The following is a 16,646-nucleotide window of genomic DNA, read 5'->3' on the forward strand; positions in this document are numbered from 1 at the left end:
CACTAGACCAGGTTGTTCAAAACACCATCCAGTCTGACCTTGAAGATGTCCATATTCAAGGAAAGGATTGCATCTTGGCAGAAAAAGAGAAGTTTAAGACAAAAGGAGTATATGTCCATCCAAATACCTTTTAAGCAATGAAAGCTGAGTGGAAATGAAAATGGAATAGAAGACTTGGGAAAGATTACCAGTGGAATGGTTTAGGAATTCCTGATTTTTAGATTGTGGGTTGGTCTCAACGTTAGGGTGGTAGGTAAGAATTTGAGATTGATGTAAAAATTGCCTTTCTAATGGAAAGGTAAATCCAGACATAACTGCAGCTTTAGTAGCCTCCGATAATTATTGACTGGATAGATTGTAGTTCCTGTAATTACAGCTCTTGGTGCCCTTTTTTTTAATTTTTATGTATCTACTTTTTTATTATATGTAAGTTCTTGTATTTAGTAGTTTATAGGTTTGCAGAACTTCACTTGATGGAGGTTCAATACATTAGAAGCTTCTTTTAACACTGTTTTTAAATGTTTTTCAAGAACATTTTGTCAAAACCTTGTTCTGCATTTCAGCATGTGGATTAGGAAGAGAAAGATATCACCAATACCATGGGAGCAATTCCTCTTGCTGCTCATGAGGGTGAATTCCTTATGTGTGCTTCCTAGAGTTTGTTCCTATAGTCTCTGAGGGAAACCACATGAGAGCTGAGCAGCAGTCCTTTCTCCTCATCCTGTGCAAATGTCAGGTCAGACATGCTTTTGGCGCAAGGGCTGTGTGGGGTTTCTCATCTCAGTGTTAGAATATATCTGCTATGGAGCTTGAAACGCAAAATTGCTTATCCCTTGTGTAGTAGAGAAATGCACTGCAAAGCACATGGATATATAGATGTGGCACATGTCAGTGTCCTGAGCAGTAGAATTAAGGACTGTGTTTCTTCTTATACTTGAGGTAGCCAGGTTTGAGGTTTTATTGCTTTGTACTACTTATTGTGCAGATGCAGCTTATATCTGTAATGCTAGATCTGCAGAGTATGAGAAGGATGTCTGTAAGCAAACCTTTACCAGTTGATGTAATTTTTCTTTACAGCTTTGGATGCTTTAGCTCATGTACACAGACGTGATAAGCCTTCAACAGTGCCAGAGTGCACAGATAGCTCAATAAAAAAATCAGTCTTTGAAATGCATGAGATGCTTCATTGTATTTGTTCTGCTTTGAAGTACCACTTCTTCCACTTTCTGTAGATAGTGGAATTATAGTAATCTCTAAATGAAGTTTGATGGTTTGGGTTCCTTTTAATGATACATTTCACAGTTGCCTGTGCTGAAAGCTTCCAGATATTTAGGACTTTTTCTGGTTTATCCTTAGAAATGTCCTGTGAAAGTGATAAATTAAGATTATTGACTTGTTGGTTCTTTATACAATTGTTTTTGAGGATAACTGAATACCACTGACTTCTCTGTTGCTAAAGATTGGCAGTTTCTTTGCAGCACCTGGCATTGGTTTTAGCCTGCATCTTCCGGATCTTCTTGTTTTGCTCAGAAGCTGCACCAAACAACTGGTGTTTATTTGTTGTCTGTACTTCTCTCTCCTTTCTAGCTATGCATATTTAACATATCTGTTGTTTTCTTCTGAGTTGCTGAGCTAAAGCAAGGAAAAACAAGCATTATGCTAACGGTTTGCTGAGTTGTTTCCTTTTTGGTTTTGTTTATTTTTTACTGTCTGTTTTGTTTGTTTGTGGTAGGTTTTTTGTAGTTTTCTTTGTGTTTTGTTTGAGGTTTTGTTTTTTTTTTATTAAGACCTTAGATCCTGGGCATCATAAAATAGATCCCTTCCTCTGCCCTGGGATAGCTTTAGTTGTCTCTTTTAAAGGCTTTTAAGAAATGTTTTATTGGGTTTTTTTCTCTTCATTTTAACATCCTACTAACGAGATGTCTTTTATTAATTACATTAACTGATCCAATAAACTTAAAACACAAAACCTCTTGGCACCATTTTTACACGTCTATTATGCATTAATCCTTTCAATCACATTTGTTGTTGCAATAAATTTATTCTAACCCACTGTTACTTATTCTGAATAAAACTTTTAATGGTGTGTTTTGGTACCTCACAAAACCTTCACAAAGCTGTACTACTATCATAAATACTTGTTTGTCATAAACAACTTTTTATTACATTAATTCACATATCTTTTATAGTTCATAAACACTCTCTAATAAACCTAATTCACACATACATGCTTGCATTTTTACGAGTTGTTTTTAAAGTGTATTTCAGAAAGCTATGTTAGGTTTCAGTGTGGTCTAGCATAGTTAATGCAGCTTTTTCTCAATACAAGTTACACAGCCGAAATGCTTGAAGAGTGTAGCACCTTTTAGGGTAATACTCTGTGTTTAAACAGTATTATTTTTCAGGAAGTTGTTTTAATTGTCATGAGATATTAACTCCTACCGAACAATGTATAAGGTAGCAACTTAATGAATGCTTTATGATTTGTCATGGTCTACTTTGCTCACACAACCTTTATTTGCCATCATTTTGCAAGTAGTTTTTTAATTATAAAGCTATATTCTATGCTTTTTTCCACAGATCTCTTAATTCCTTCACTATGCAGAATGGATCTGCTTTTGAGAGATGTAGTAAAGGGAGCTCTTCTCTGTGGGATCATTGCCTCATTAACCATGGGAGTTTGTGTTGAGTGAGGCAAGATATTGTAGAGCTGGCAGGGATTATTTCTTCAGTAGGAGAATGCCCATGCAGAGCAAATTTTGTGGCTGTGTAATTTTCTTTCCTGTGTAAGTCTGGCTTTACTATGTGACTAGTGTATGCTCATTCTTTTATTATCTGCATACACATATGAAATAATAGTGCTTAGTGCTCACTGGTGAGCTGAATTGGTGGTCTTTGGACCATACAAATGAGAAAATACTCTATTTAATATAGACTTGATTCAGTTTGCTTTAAGTATGGCTTGACATCTCACAGTGGTTAAGGATGACTAAATTCCTATTAAATAATCTCCCTCTATTCTGTAATCTGAATGAAGCAGTGGATTCTGTTGGGGAAAAATGTATGACTGTGTACATAGAAACAGTGTTATTGGGTGGACCTAAAACCCACACAAGTAGCTTTAGCTTAACACTTCTTAATTCTTGAATGTTTACTATTGCTGAGTTAATTCCATTACAAAAATGGGTATTTTAAAATAAAAAAAATATATATGCAGGCAGTAGGTTTTGGCTGATACCAAACAGCATCATCTTCATACACAGTCTCTTGTCTGTGCTTTTGATAGCACAGCACAGGATTCAGGCACTGAGGATATCCAGGGCACACAGGGTGGACTTGTGCAGCCTGTGACATGGCCTGCACTTGCTTAACTTGATCTCCCTTGCACCATGTAAAGGTGCCTGTTAGGTCTGTGTAAGAACATATGCATCTCTTAGTAGAAGTGTGGATGCATAAGTCTTTCTCTTGTCACTTTGCAGTTTGTTGGTTTTGTTTGTTTTGGGGGCAGCTTTTTGTTGGAAGAGTCTGGAGAGATTCTTGGATCTTTCAAGCTACGAGCTAGTGATGGGGGAAACTCATAGTACAAATGTTTGGATATATCTCCCTAAAACCTCAAACCATAGAACACAACTGGAAATTATTCTTTTCCTGCTGCAAGAACTTCAAGTGACCACCAACCTTTCTGCCTTCAAAGCACACCTGGTTTTCAGGTTTTTTTGTCATCTCTAAAGCAAAGCAGTTGGGATGACTAATATGCTGTGAGGGAGAAGGAATAATGGGGAGGCATACTAAGTAACGTACTCATTGTTAAACTGCCTGTTGGGGTAATATAATTTCAGACAATGTGGCAGTGAGCCCAGTAAAAATGCTCATTTTGATAAATGTGATTCTTGGACAGTAATGCTGGCTGGAGCTCCTCCTGCTCCCTGGGGGCTTTGTGATCAGGCTGCTCTCTAGTGTCACTTGTGGGCGAGTGTGTGAGTCCTGGGTTTAGGATGTCTTCATTGTAAGCAGCACCAGGGTTGCGACTGAGTGACACTTATGCAACAGTTTTTCTAGGCAAGTGTGGCTACTTTCAGGGCAGTGCCTGGGTCATGCTAAATGATAGCTGAACAGAGCTGCTGATGAGTGCACAACCTCCTAAATTCTGATAGATTGTTATCATCATCAAAGGGCAAGTTGCTTATTTCAGGAACAAATCAGTATGCTTTGACACAGCAAAGCCTGGTGGTGCTCTTATATTGCAGAGTCCTTGTTTCATGGAGAAGATTGTTACCTCTTCCCAAATGCTTCCTCTGCTTGGAAGAGAACCAGTATTAGCAGAGGAAAGGTCTATAATACTTGACATACAGCAGCCAGACAAAACTGTTGTGTCTCTTGTTCTTTTCTCATTCTCTCATCTCTCTGCCTGAATAGAGTTGATTGGATAGGACTTGCTGTAATTGGTTTTTAAAATGAATAGTGTTCCAGTTTGTCCTCGGGGACAGTTTGGTGAGTAATCTCATACTGACCTTGACACCCTGATACTGGAAAATGCAGATCAGGTTGGTTCTTTTAAGCAGAGAAATTATTTAATTTGGGTTTATTTCTAGTAAAAGGGAGCTAATAAGGAAATGTTTGTGAGCCTCTTGCCCATGGATATCATATTTTCTACATATATAAAAGTATTGAGCTAGTTGTAGTATTTGATTTACAGGCTCATTAGAGAACTAGACAGATATTACTAACTTCACTGACTCTTGGGCTCTTTTCTCTGTCTTTTACTAGCTTACAGAGACTGAATTTTAGGCATCAATCCATGTTTTAACATGTAATTCTAATGAAGTGTGATTGACACTTTAAATAAACTGGTGTCATTAAGCTGCTGTTCCAAAGGGTGTGTAGCTTTGAGTGAATGCACTCAGTTTACAGGTTAAACAAAATCAGATTCCCTATGCACTGGCTGTAGATTTATTATTTTTTTCCTTTTTTTTTCTGTTTGCAGATGAATTGACTATCAGAAAATTCTAGAATGTAAGAATCAGTGTGATTTGAAATATTGACTATATGGTAATAGAAAGCATTACAAGACAGGCAAAAAGTATTGCAGGATAGCAAGGAGACAGCAACCGCTTGAACCCTCAGAAAAGATTGTTCATGATACTGATCTGTTAGAGCTGAAGCTGATTGTTGTTTATTTGGTATTTGTACTGCATTAAAGGTCAGAGGGCATGAGTCACTTTGCAGCATTCAGGCATGGACAAATGTGAATTGCCTCTGACTAAGTTACCTGCAAGCAAGAAGCTGAAATTGCTCTGCAGTTGAAGAAGCTGTGTGCATGCCTACCTTCTGTCATGGCATGTATGCAGCCTCCAAGCATGTCGCTGTTATTTTGCCTCCATATGTATTAATACTTGAATTTTGTAATTGATGGCTTCATATGAAAGCTGAAGGAAATGAGATTCCTGGTGAGCTTCACATCAGACAAAGAAAGAATGCATACAAATACCATGCCTTCCTCTATTTTAGGTGGTTGAAGATCCTAATCCATGGTTAGATGTGCAGAGAGGGTGTTGTAAGAAGTCCATGTGAAAAAACTATTTTAAGAATACATGCAAACCACATGCTTTCCTCCAAAGCAGTTAGAATGGTAAGGTACTTGCAGTGCTTGAATCAAAATGTCCCTGATTAAAAGCCAGTGGATCCCTTCAAAATTAGTTGGAACTGTTTTCTCTAAGCGAAGATGAGAATTTAGTTTGTATATGAAACAAAAGTGATCTAAAGTCTCCACTTAAGTTTTTTGTCAGTTATTTTGGAGATGCACCAGAGCAGTTTCTGGTGTAGAGACTGTATTCTCTCCCTGTTTTCAGTGAGGGAAGATCAGGAAAGAGCATTCACTTTAGGTATCATCTCTTCTGAGCTGTCAGTTATTAACTGACCTTTTCTTTTGTTTGGGCAGTAGCAGGTGGCTACCTGTGATGGAGCCTGTTGCTCAGAGGATGAGTAGATGGATGCTCTTTGCCTTGTGCCTCTAGGAAACAGAAAGCAGGAATGGCTGCAGGATGATACATTTCAGGCAGGGTCTACAGTAAACTGCTGTTGAAAGAGTTCTGTGGTGTTTGACACAAAACTGAAAATATTTTATTTCCACCATGGTGAGACTCGTTTTCATATTCATGAAAGGAATAGGTTGCCTGCCTTGCAACAGCCCTGCGCTATCTTCGTGTTGTGGTTTGTGCTACCTTTCAGTTTTCATGGGCATCTCTCCATGTATCAAAAAGAACCTAAACTCTTCCTTAAAGTCTCTAAGTTTTCTTTTAACTTTTTCTGTCTCGTAAGCATTTTGGCTAATAAATTCTTCTATAAACCAAGCACATATGCTCTCACACTCTCATATGCAATCTCATCTATTTGGATTTTTTGTTTATTCTTTTACTTCTTAAGGCTTTTTCTGGATACAGGGTAGTCCAGTTGGTCTTTAGTTGCCTCTGGATTCTGCACTGACCCATGAGTGTGTTGGTGAGCAGTGAGGGTATGACAACCTGACCCGTCTGTCTTGTGGCTACCCAGAGATCCATAAGAACTGTCAGTCCAGTTTGGGTGTTTACAACTCCTAGATGCGGCAGGGAAGCTCTCTTTTCTAGTGTAATAAGGTTACATTCATCTTTCTTCATATCTAAATTAATTGCCTTGTCTTTCTGTCTGCTGGCAAATTTCATGTTTCATTTACGTAAACAAATATGCATTCTCCTGTATATGCCAGGCTTCAGCGTACAATAGATTTTCCTCCTTATTTCAAAAGAAATGTTTATCAATAAAAGAAAATTAAAATGTGTCATGATGATTTGGACTAAAAATAAAAACATCAAGGCTAAGCTTTCATCCCAGTTATACCTTGACAGTAAGAAATACTGTGTTTGTGTGTATGTGAATTCTCAGTTTTAGAGAATATGAAATAATACTTGTTTGGTTTTTGTGTGTGTTTGGGGTTTTTTTAATCATTTCTCCTTTTCCAATCTGGATTTTGGTTTGTCTTTGTGTGGTTTTTGCCTGTGTTTTTTGTTATTGTTTTTTAAGGAGTATAGTAGAATTACTTCTTGTGTGAAATCGTTTCTCATAACAATTTTGTCTTGCAATACTCCTTGGTTACAGCTCATGCAGTGGCAGTCAGAGTGAATTTCTGAATCCTATTGACCCTCTGTACTTTAACCCCCTGGATTTTTCATTCATGGGCTTCTGATATATATCTCAATTCTTAGAACTACCTTTGCATAGATGTTTTGAATGATGTATTTCAATTTGTTGTCCATTAATCTTGGGGGAGGGAAATTATGCTTTTCTACTTGCTGCCCTCCATCCTTAACATTACAGCAATACTCTGACCAAAGGAAGTGGTTGGTACTAGCAGTAGGTAATGAGAGCAATGGCAAAATATTCACAGCAGGTAGTGGATGTGAATGTATGTTGCATGTGATAACCCAGTCCCTCCTCTGTTTTTCTGATAAACATATGCAGATATTCTTAATAGTAGGGAAAAACCTCCACAAGGCATAACTAAATTTTTATATCCTCTATATTATCTCTTACTGGTATGTTCAGTACACCAATTACAAAAACAAATATACTATGCCTACCAAAACCATTATCAGTTATCATTTAGCATATTCATTAGAAATGGCTTATTAGACTATGAATGTCTATATTTTTAAAAATGTCATTCTTCACTTAAAGTACTACTAGTCTACCACTGACAACTATCAAATTACCAGTTGTCAACTAATATGCAAATAGACTATTGGGTTGTTATAATTTCAAATAAGCTTCAGTATATTCAGATTGAATATAAATGTTGAGTTCTAATGAGTTTTGGTTTGCAGTAAGGAGGGAGCTGACAACAGGGTGAAGTTGCAGCAGGCAAGGCTGGGTTTGAGCAAAAGCTGCAATTCTGATACGTAAATAGAACGAATCCTCTTAACTTGATTTCTCATACCTCAAAACATTGGAATTCTATTTCCAAACTTCGCCTTGATAGAGGCTAATCGTGATTGAGGGACTGACTCAGTACTGCTTTTTGAGGGGTAGCTTCCTAACATGCAATAGGTCAGTTTACTGGTTCAGAAGCATGACTAGCAAGAAACTTTCTTTGCAAAGCAGCTGACATCATTACTCTAGCTATGTTCTACTACACAAGCACCTCCAGGTTGCTTATGTACAGCTGTAAAAATTGTTAGACTTCCCCAGTATTCCAGACAGCAGAGAGTTCCTTTTGATATGTTATGGTTGAGTGCTCTTTCCTCTTTTTACTTTTATTTTGATTCTTCAGTCTGATGTAGTTTTCTTATGACCCATTTTGTTGTATGTGATTTTACAAGATCAAGCTGCTAACTGCTTTGGAAAGGTGTTTTATTTATTGCTGGTGTTGTTAGTCATATGTGTAGACAGAAGGATTAAAAGGATTAATGGCTTAGGCAAAGATTTACAGCTTCATTTTGTAGCACAGATGTTTATATAGGTATTTACACTTTGCGGAGCTTGTGTTAACTTACCTGTTCTGAGGTTTCTCTGGGTCTGTGTGATCTCAGAAAAGAAAAACCATGTTTACTCTTTCTGTGATGCCTTTTCCCTGTCAATTTTGTAGCTGGGGCTTAACATTTCCAAAATTTGTGTCTCTAAAATCTAATACTTCAGTGAGCTGGAATGTACGTGTGTTGTCAGATCTTCACAAAGATGGCAATAACTATTTCAGCCTGTTGCTGTTTCTGATCAGTTAGCAGTTCTGGAGTATGCACTATCTGATCCCTTTGCAAGCTGCTCCCTGGCCTTGAGGATGAATAGCAGCAGCCTCTCCTGCAGGCAGGCAGCTGGTGAGATGCTCCACCAGCAATGCTGTGGCTTCCCCCTCCAGCAAGGAGATCCATCTGCCAGGAAGAAACTTGCACTGAGCTTCTGTGCACCTTGCCCTGTAAGCAGGCTCTCCTCTCATTAACCTGGTGGCTTGTTTTGCTTCTGGCAGTGCTGCATGGGCAGGTGTACCGGTTTTGCACCCTGGAGGGGACGTGGCTGCTGAAAGAGAATTCAACCCTGCCCTGGAGGAACCTGTCAGAGTGTGAAGCCTCTGACCAGGTAAGAGTTTTCATATCTTGTTGCTATTGTTGTTTAGGACAGAACAGGAGAGGAAAAATACAGTCATTGATGCTCATGTTTTCGTGTCCTCTCCTGAGTGCCTTGCTTCAATGAGCTTAATGGTCGGGGACATCATGTCTCTCCTCTTCAACAAAGAGAACGTGGAGGGTAGATGAGAGCAGGTTTCAGTGTATGTGAAAGAGCTAAGAGAAGTGAACCAGGTAGTCCCAGCTGCAATGCAGGGCAGGGGGCTCAATAGCAGCCCACCCAGAGGAGTGACCTAATTGCCTTTTTTTTACGTTCACAAATTGTTATAGTAAAGTGTTTATTCTCTCTGTTTTGTTAGCAGCTATTAAGGTGATTAAGATGAACTGAACTGAAGGATATTTGCTTTTTACCTTTGGGCAGGGGGCTTTTTACTTGTTTGGAGTTTGTTGGGTTTTTTGTCTTTTTACCTTAATTTGCTGTGACCAATGGAATTAGTCTTGTCAGTGTTATTTTCTTGCCCTAGGGCTTTATACTCTGCAGGGAGCTGAGACAACTGGGCACCAAATGAAGGAGAGCATAGGGATTTCCAGGGGATTTTTGTCAGCCACTGGCGTCAGCTAGAGCACTGTGCGTTCTCATGACACATGATACCATTACTGCTGTGAGCCTCCCATGGGCGATGCTTTTTCTCACATAAATTGAGTGCACTCTGTCTGTCCCAGGGTACTGGGAACTAGCACACACCTAGTCAAAAGAGTTCAAGTGTATGAAATCCCCAAGTGCTGCAGGGCCTGTGTCTTCTTGAGTTCTCATTTCTCAATGCCTCATTCTTCAGAAGTAATAAATGGCTGCAGACTGGAAGGAGATAGGAAAAGAGATAGCTTCTAATTCTTTAAATACATTAAAATTTACTTTTTTTCCTTTAGTTTGCAGCTTTATTCCTTGTCCCTTCTTTGTTCTGGGGTATCCCAGCAGAGCATGTTATCTTGAACAACTTGGCCTATGCTTTGTGTTGACTTTTCCTTGTTTGCCATTATGGTTTCTACCAGAACTGTGCTGGAACATGCCAAGGAGAGAGAAACCTCATGGAAACACTTGGCTGTTTGGCACCTGAGTCCAAGTTTCCATACACTGACCTGAATACTGAAACCCTGCATACATGTTGTCAGTCTCTGAAATATGAACAGCTGTGTTTGGTGTTCCAGCTAATATATAGAGAGCCCCATAACAACCTAGTTTATTTTAAGAATCTTGTACATGAGAACAAAAGGTTGCTTTGATAAGTTAGCTGTGTATTATTTAGTTGTTTCTAAAACAAAATCCAAAGGGTTTGTGAGTGAATCCTTATAAAATATCACTGATTTACTTTGTGTGTAATGTGGTTTTGATCTGCATAGATGCTTTAAATTGTTGTGTCTCAGTAGTTTACCTGAGCTTTGATACTGAAGACATTTTAGTTTTCATAAGGCAGCTCTTGTATTGTTCCTTTTAAATCATTAACCTAACAAATCTGTGGGGAACAGCCTGTATGTTCACCTTAAATCCTCCTGTCTGTTCAAAGTACATCTGAATAGCTGTACTTATTTCTGAAGTACAAGTATCTTCCTTTGTACAGCACAGGTCTCAGGAGTCAATTGCAGAATTAGCAGCTTGAAGAAGGGAAGTGAAATGCCCTAGTCTAAATAGACTAAGATACGTGCTTAGAAGTGAACCAAATAAAGAATATGAATGTGCCTCTCAGGCTGAGCAATAATCCTGTAGCTTTTAAAATACCTCTCCCTAAAGATTGTGGCCAGCTGTTTCAAACAAGGGTCTCAGTAGTCATGTATTCAACAGAGAATATGAAGAGAGCCACAGGTCAGGACTGTCAGAGGGGTGCAAGAATCTGTGGTACTCTGGCCCACACTGGGTTGCTCCCTCCTGGACCGTACTGTAACACCTAGGTCATGAGATGTTGTTGGGCTATAGTTTATTTCCAGGAGGTTGCATAGTTGAGACAGAAGAGAGACTATTTGGAGGGCAGAACATAGTTGTATGAATGTAAGCATGCTTTGCCTTAGAGTCAGTGAATGGAACCTGACTTGGTTTACCTCTAAGTATGGATGTAGTCAGAGGACCACCCTCTTTACAGCAGTAAGGAAACTTGCTTAAAGTGTTCAAGTCTGAAAACATCAATTTTGCTGGTTTTACTTCTGGACTGAGTTGTGTCTGTGCTTCCTGCCACCTGTTTAAGACTTGCTTTTGTGGTAAGTCATGCCTCTCCAACTTGTTATGAAATAATGTCACGTTATCTATTTTCTAGCCTGGCTGTTTGAGCGAACACCTGGGAGCATCTGGGGAATTAAGATTAAATTTTTATTTCCTTAGAGCATACAGAAAGTGGAAGACTTGATTTGATGTGCACATTGAAACTGAAAGTAGGAGAATGACTTCTGGTTATCATTAAGAACAGCTAGAAAGCAGCTGGAAGAAAAGAACTGAAGCCCATGAGCTCTGTCTTTTTTCCCCCTCCTCCCCCCCCTTTTTTTTTCTCCTTTATATGCTCTCAGGATGCACCAGAAGAACAGCTCCTGAATTTGTCCATCATATACACCATTGGATATGCTCTTTCCTTCTCTGCCCTTGTAATAGCAACTGCCATTCTTCTTGGATTCAGGTAACTGGCAAAGCTCTGAAGTGAGTGGGGAAAAGGTGGTACGTTTTTCTATATGGTAGTATTGGACTTCAACAGGCTTTCTCTATTTGATTATTTTTTCCCTTCTATCACCTCATTATTTCTCTATCTTATGTCACTTCTGTGTTCCTTCCTACAATCATTTCTACTCAAAATGCAAGTAAAATTCTAAAATTTTTGCAGTATTATTTGTGTGAATGGGTGGAACAGATGATTATATCAGTTGAAATGTTTTGTTGTGACTTTTTTTGTTTCAATTAAATTCCCACTGGAAGGAATGGGAGAAGAGAGAGATTCCAGCATTCCCTCATGTTGTTGCTTTGCAGATGAAGCACTAGTCTGGGGTGTGAGAGGACATTTAGGACAGAAGCTTTCATCTTGCCTTGCTTGGAATTACACAGAGCATAAATTTCAGTTTGGCCTATTTCCCAGCTAGCTCCCTGCTACTGTGTATCACCAGGTCCCATCATCCCTTTTACAGACTGATGAGGCTGCCTCCTAAAAAAAAGAAGTACGGTTCTCCATCTCCTGGTGCTCTCATTTGAAATCAAGTCAGGAACTTTCAGTGCTCTGATCCTTAAGAAACTTCCTTCACTGAGTAAAGAATTATCATTGCCAGTTAACTATCACTTTCTTTGGTGCCAGCACTCTATTTTAGCAAGGCAATCCCACTCCTTTTCACCTTTTTAAGTGTTTATACCCCTTATGTATTTAAAAAAAATCAGTCATGCCTTTTAGCTTCTCATTTCCAAAACTAAAATGATACAAGCCTTCTAATGTTGTGCCACACCTTTTAGCATTGTATTATCCCTCCTCCTCCTTCCAGTGGAGAAGCATTGGCTAGCAATTTTAAAGATTTAAAATTACTGCAGAAATGCAGAGGTGTGCTCACTCTCTGTGAATGCCATGGGATAATTGATTTGTGTGCATTGTACCTGTGCAACTTTGGGACTCATTTGACAAGACACCAGATGTCTTGAAGTCTCCAAAAGTCTCTCACATAAGTGCTTGCTTCTTGTTTCACCCATCAGTGATACTTCTGAGTAATCTTAACAGGCCGAACTTAAAGGTCATAGAGCACAGCCATATACTTTTGGAAAGAAGTTTTTTCAGGGAACATGAATATATTTGTCACTTACTCCCCTATGATGACTTGTAGAAGAGAGGGGAACTTTGGTGCCTTAACTTTTGTGGAGAGACGCTTTCATGTTTTTAACTTGTACTGTGAAGCAGGAATTGGTGAAGTGTACACTAGTGTGTGCTTCTGATATTGAAAATTAATTTTCAGGGGTGTTAAAGGGGATGAGAGTCTTGTTAAAACTGTCATCAATCTATTTTGTGCTTTCCTGTCTAAATTGTCTGAGGAAAAATTGGTCCTGGATCTCATGAAATCCATGAGACCTATCCCTATGTGCACTGCAGTTGCTGGATTTTGACTGGAAGGTCTGTTCGTGGCCTCTCCCCAGTAGCTGTGCAACTTCAACAAGTAGGGATCAAAATCGAATTCAGTGGCATCAAAATGCTGATGTTCTCCCTTTTTGTAATAAGGAGGACTTTTTAAGTTCCTAGACTACAGAATAACCCTTGATTTTAATAACGATAAAACAAAAGAAACAATATATCTCTAGTGTCCAATTTTGCATCCTCTGAAAGAAATGGAAGAAAAGTCCAATTTCAGTGATGGAAGCTGAATTAGGGCCATAACTTTGTGACTGAAATAATTTAAATAACTTTTATTGCTTGTAGCAGAAATACTCTGTAACTACTTGCAATCTGTTTTCTTCAATTGGTTAATTTACATATTTTCTTTTCAATCTGTGGCAGCTCTGAAGGGTAGCAACAAATAAATTTTGAGTTAAAGGGAAATAAATATTAATCATACATCAGTTTTGAAATAAGCCGTGACTTAAAAGTTGCAAAAAATTCTATTTGAGCTATGGAAAAAAAGTTCTTCTTCTCCAATGCAGAATCTATAACTTTCAGACCAAGTTCATTTTTTTCTGCCAAAATTTATAGGGCAATAAAAATAGACATAATCTTTCTGGAGCAATTACTGTCTATTATATGTTATTTGTATCTTTTCAGTATAAAAAAAGAATCATACTTAGTGTAAGAAAAATGTTCGTGGGTAAGGCTGCTGAAATATTGGCAGCACCCTGCAGTTGGATGACGTTTACATGACTGCAGTTTCTTTTGCTATCCCTTAACATGCTCTTCTTTGACAAGTAGCAATTTTATTATCTTTACAGCTGGCTGCTGAAATTCAAGAGGTTTTATTACATGGTTGTTTTTATTTGGTTTTGTTTTTTTTTTTTTCAATTCTGAATGCAGAGGTCAAATTTCTGTGCCTTTTACTTCTACAGAAAGTATTTACAATTCCTTCAGGGGGCAATCTGAATACAGATTTTTCTCTTGTCAAAGTAGTAATTTACAGGTTGATGTTTTTTCATTGTGGGTTTGGGCACAGCCAGAGACTGCACTGCACAGCAGTTACTGAGCCAAGTGCAGTGACATTGGAGTCAATTCAAAGAGATTAGATTCAGCCTTATGTGAAACTTAACTGTTTTCAGTCCTCTTAAATATTTCTTTTGAAAATTATTTTTACACTTTTTTAAGTTTGAATGTATTTTTTCCTTACACACTCATCTCCTTCCTTCCCCCAAACACTTGGGGCTGAAGTTTGGAATGTCTTTTCCTTGAAAGTTATTTCTTTCCAAAACCACTTTGAAATCCCTACAGCTATTCTCAAGTTACGGGATTTCCTCTGGTACCTCCTGATTTCCAACAGGGATTGTTGTTCCCTCCCTCAGTCCTATGTGTGATGTTGCAGCTTATCCATAGATAGTGGATGATGACTGATTCTTCCTTTTTACAGACATCTGCATTGCACAAGGAATTATATTCACCTGAATCTCTTCACCTCGTTTATCCTCCGGGCTGTATCAGTCTTCATTAAAGACTCAGTGGTGAAGTGGATGTACAGCACAGCTACACAAGAGCACCAATGGGAAGGACTTATTGCCTACCAGGTAAGGGCAGACACCGGGGTAGTCCTCAGGATACTGGAGTCATCACTGCAGTGTGTTTGGGTGACAGCAGATAATTTAGTGTTGTAGCTGTGCCACCCTGTTCTTGGGACAGGCAAGTAGCTGATGCCATGGCATGTTTCTCTGCCTATGGGATGTTTGCCTATACTAGACAGAAGAAACATGAAGAGGTGGACTTCTGAGATATATATATATACATATATATAAAATATATGGCAACTATAATTATATGGCAAAAAAAATATGGCAAAAAGATATGGGCATGTGTGTATGTGTGTGTGTACACACATGCCTGTATCTTTTTGCCATATGCATATATATACACACACGTACATGTATGTACACACATGCCCGTATCTTTTTGCCATGCTGCAGGTTCATTTCTTTCTGGCAGTGACAATAGGGCATTTATTTACCTAAGCCAACATCTTTTGGGATAGGACTGTCTGTCTTGTGTAACGACTAAATTAGTTGGTCATTCTTGGAGGTCTTTATAGTCTGTTGATGATGAGGAAATAAAAAAAGGAAGTATCTGATTAAAATGCAAATTTGAAAGTGTTTAGAAAAGCTTTGGGGAAACAGGCCAATTAAATACTTCTAACTGAAGGGAGAGGATATACAACTCTTGTGAATGATGAAAGCGTGCCTTTCCCCATTCAGATGTGGTATACAAAATGTACTTGAATCTTCAAAAATGGGATTTTCATTGTCTGTATAGCTCTTGTGTTTCTAGAACATCAGTACAGCATTTGCTGCAGCAATGCAGGGTGGGGGTTGTAAATGGTATGTCTTCTGATGCATACATACATACATCCTTTTCTGACACTTTGCCTAAGGTTTAAGCACTAATACTAAAAAGTGAATCTTATATGGTGATGATTTCTTCTGATCTTCAATGTATAAACTGGCAGAAAATAATATTGTACATATCTTAAATGGTTCGGAAATGTTCACATTGTCATTCAATGTTCCCATTCAGTGTTCATATGTCAGTCATTCCCTACTTCCAAATAAAACTAAGCTGTATGTTTTCATCAGATCTGATGGATGTATTATTAGGTAATCAGGTTTCATAGTTCTCTAAAGCCCTACTGACCACCTATCTGTAATTTACTAGCCAAGAGAGATTTTGCACTCAAATGTGATGCACTGGCAGCATTGCAGTTCTGTCAAAAATCTTTTGCTTTGTAAAACAGTCAGTATTATGATATCCACTACTTGCTCTTTAATAAATTCTCAAGTGCAGAACAAAATATCTGGGGATGTGAAAAGATTCACTGGCTGCAGTTGATACAGGACCTTTCACTTTCAGTACAGTAAACTTACAGCCCTTACAGTACTTTTCATCTTTGTGTTGTGCTTTTCAAATTATAATCAATTGGTTATTGAGGGGAAAGTGCAGAACATGCAATTTAAATGTTTTTCTTTCTTTTTTTCTTTTAGGGAAGAATGTTGTTGAAAGCATCTCTCTGCAGCATATAGCACCTATTACTGGTTTCTGCCCCTTTAGTGCTCTAATGTAGTTAATTTAGCAAGTGTTGTTTTGAGGAGCAAGAGTAGGAGATAGAATGAGTCTTTTGGGTTAGTATCTCTTTATTCTCAGCCCCTCTTGCATTCATTTGAGCTGTGCTTTCTTCCATCACAGGAATCACTTAGCTGTCGATTGGTCTTTGTGATGATGCAGTATTGTGTGGCTGCAAACTACTACTGGTTGCTGGTGGAAGGCATGTACCTGTACACTCTACTGGTTCTTTCAGTCTTTTCAGAACAAAGGATTTTCCGGCTTTATCTCTGCGTTGGCTGGGGTGAGTTGATCTTTCCATATGTCTGCAGTG

General features: G+C 38.5%; 1 protein-coding gene across 1 annotated transcript in view; it reads left to right on the forward strand.

The window, feature by feature from the left end:
• Positions 1–16,646, forward strand: part of GLP1R (glucagon like peptide 1 receptor) — an 84,106-nt gene that overhangs the window by 42,512 nt on the left and 24,948 nt on the right. The window contains exons 4-7 of the mRNA XM_005145325.4: positions 8,993–9,102; positions 11,640–11,746; positions 14,640–14,793; positions 16,457–16,616. Of these exons, the coding sequence (XP_005145382.2) occupies positions 8,993–9,102; positions 11,640–11,746; positions 14,640–14,793; positions 16,457–16,616 (531 nt within the window). The remainder of the gene's footprint in view (positions 1–8,992; positions 9,103–11,639; positions 11,747–14,639; positions 14,794–16,456; positions 16,617–16,646) is intronic.

The sequence above is a fragment of the Melopsittacus undulatus genome, chromosome 3 (assembly GCF_012275295.1).
Source record: "Melopsittacus undulatus isolate bMelUnd1 chromosome 3, bMelUnd1.mat.Z, whole genome shotgun sequence".
NCBI classification, from domain to species: domain Eukaryota; kingdom Metazoa; phylum Chordata; class Aves; order Psittaciformes; family Psittaculidae; genus Melopsittacus; species Melopsittacus undulatus.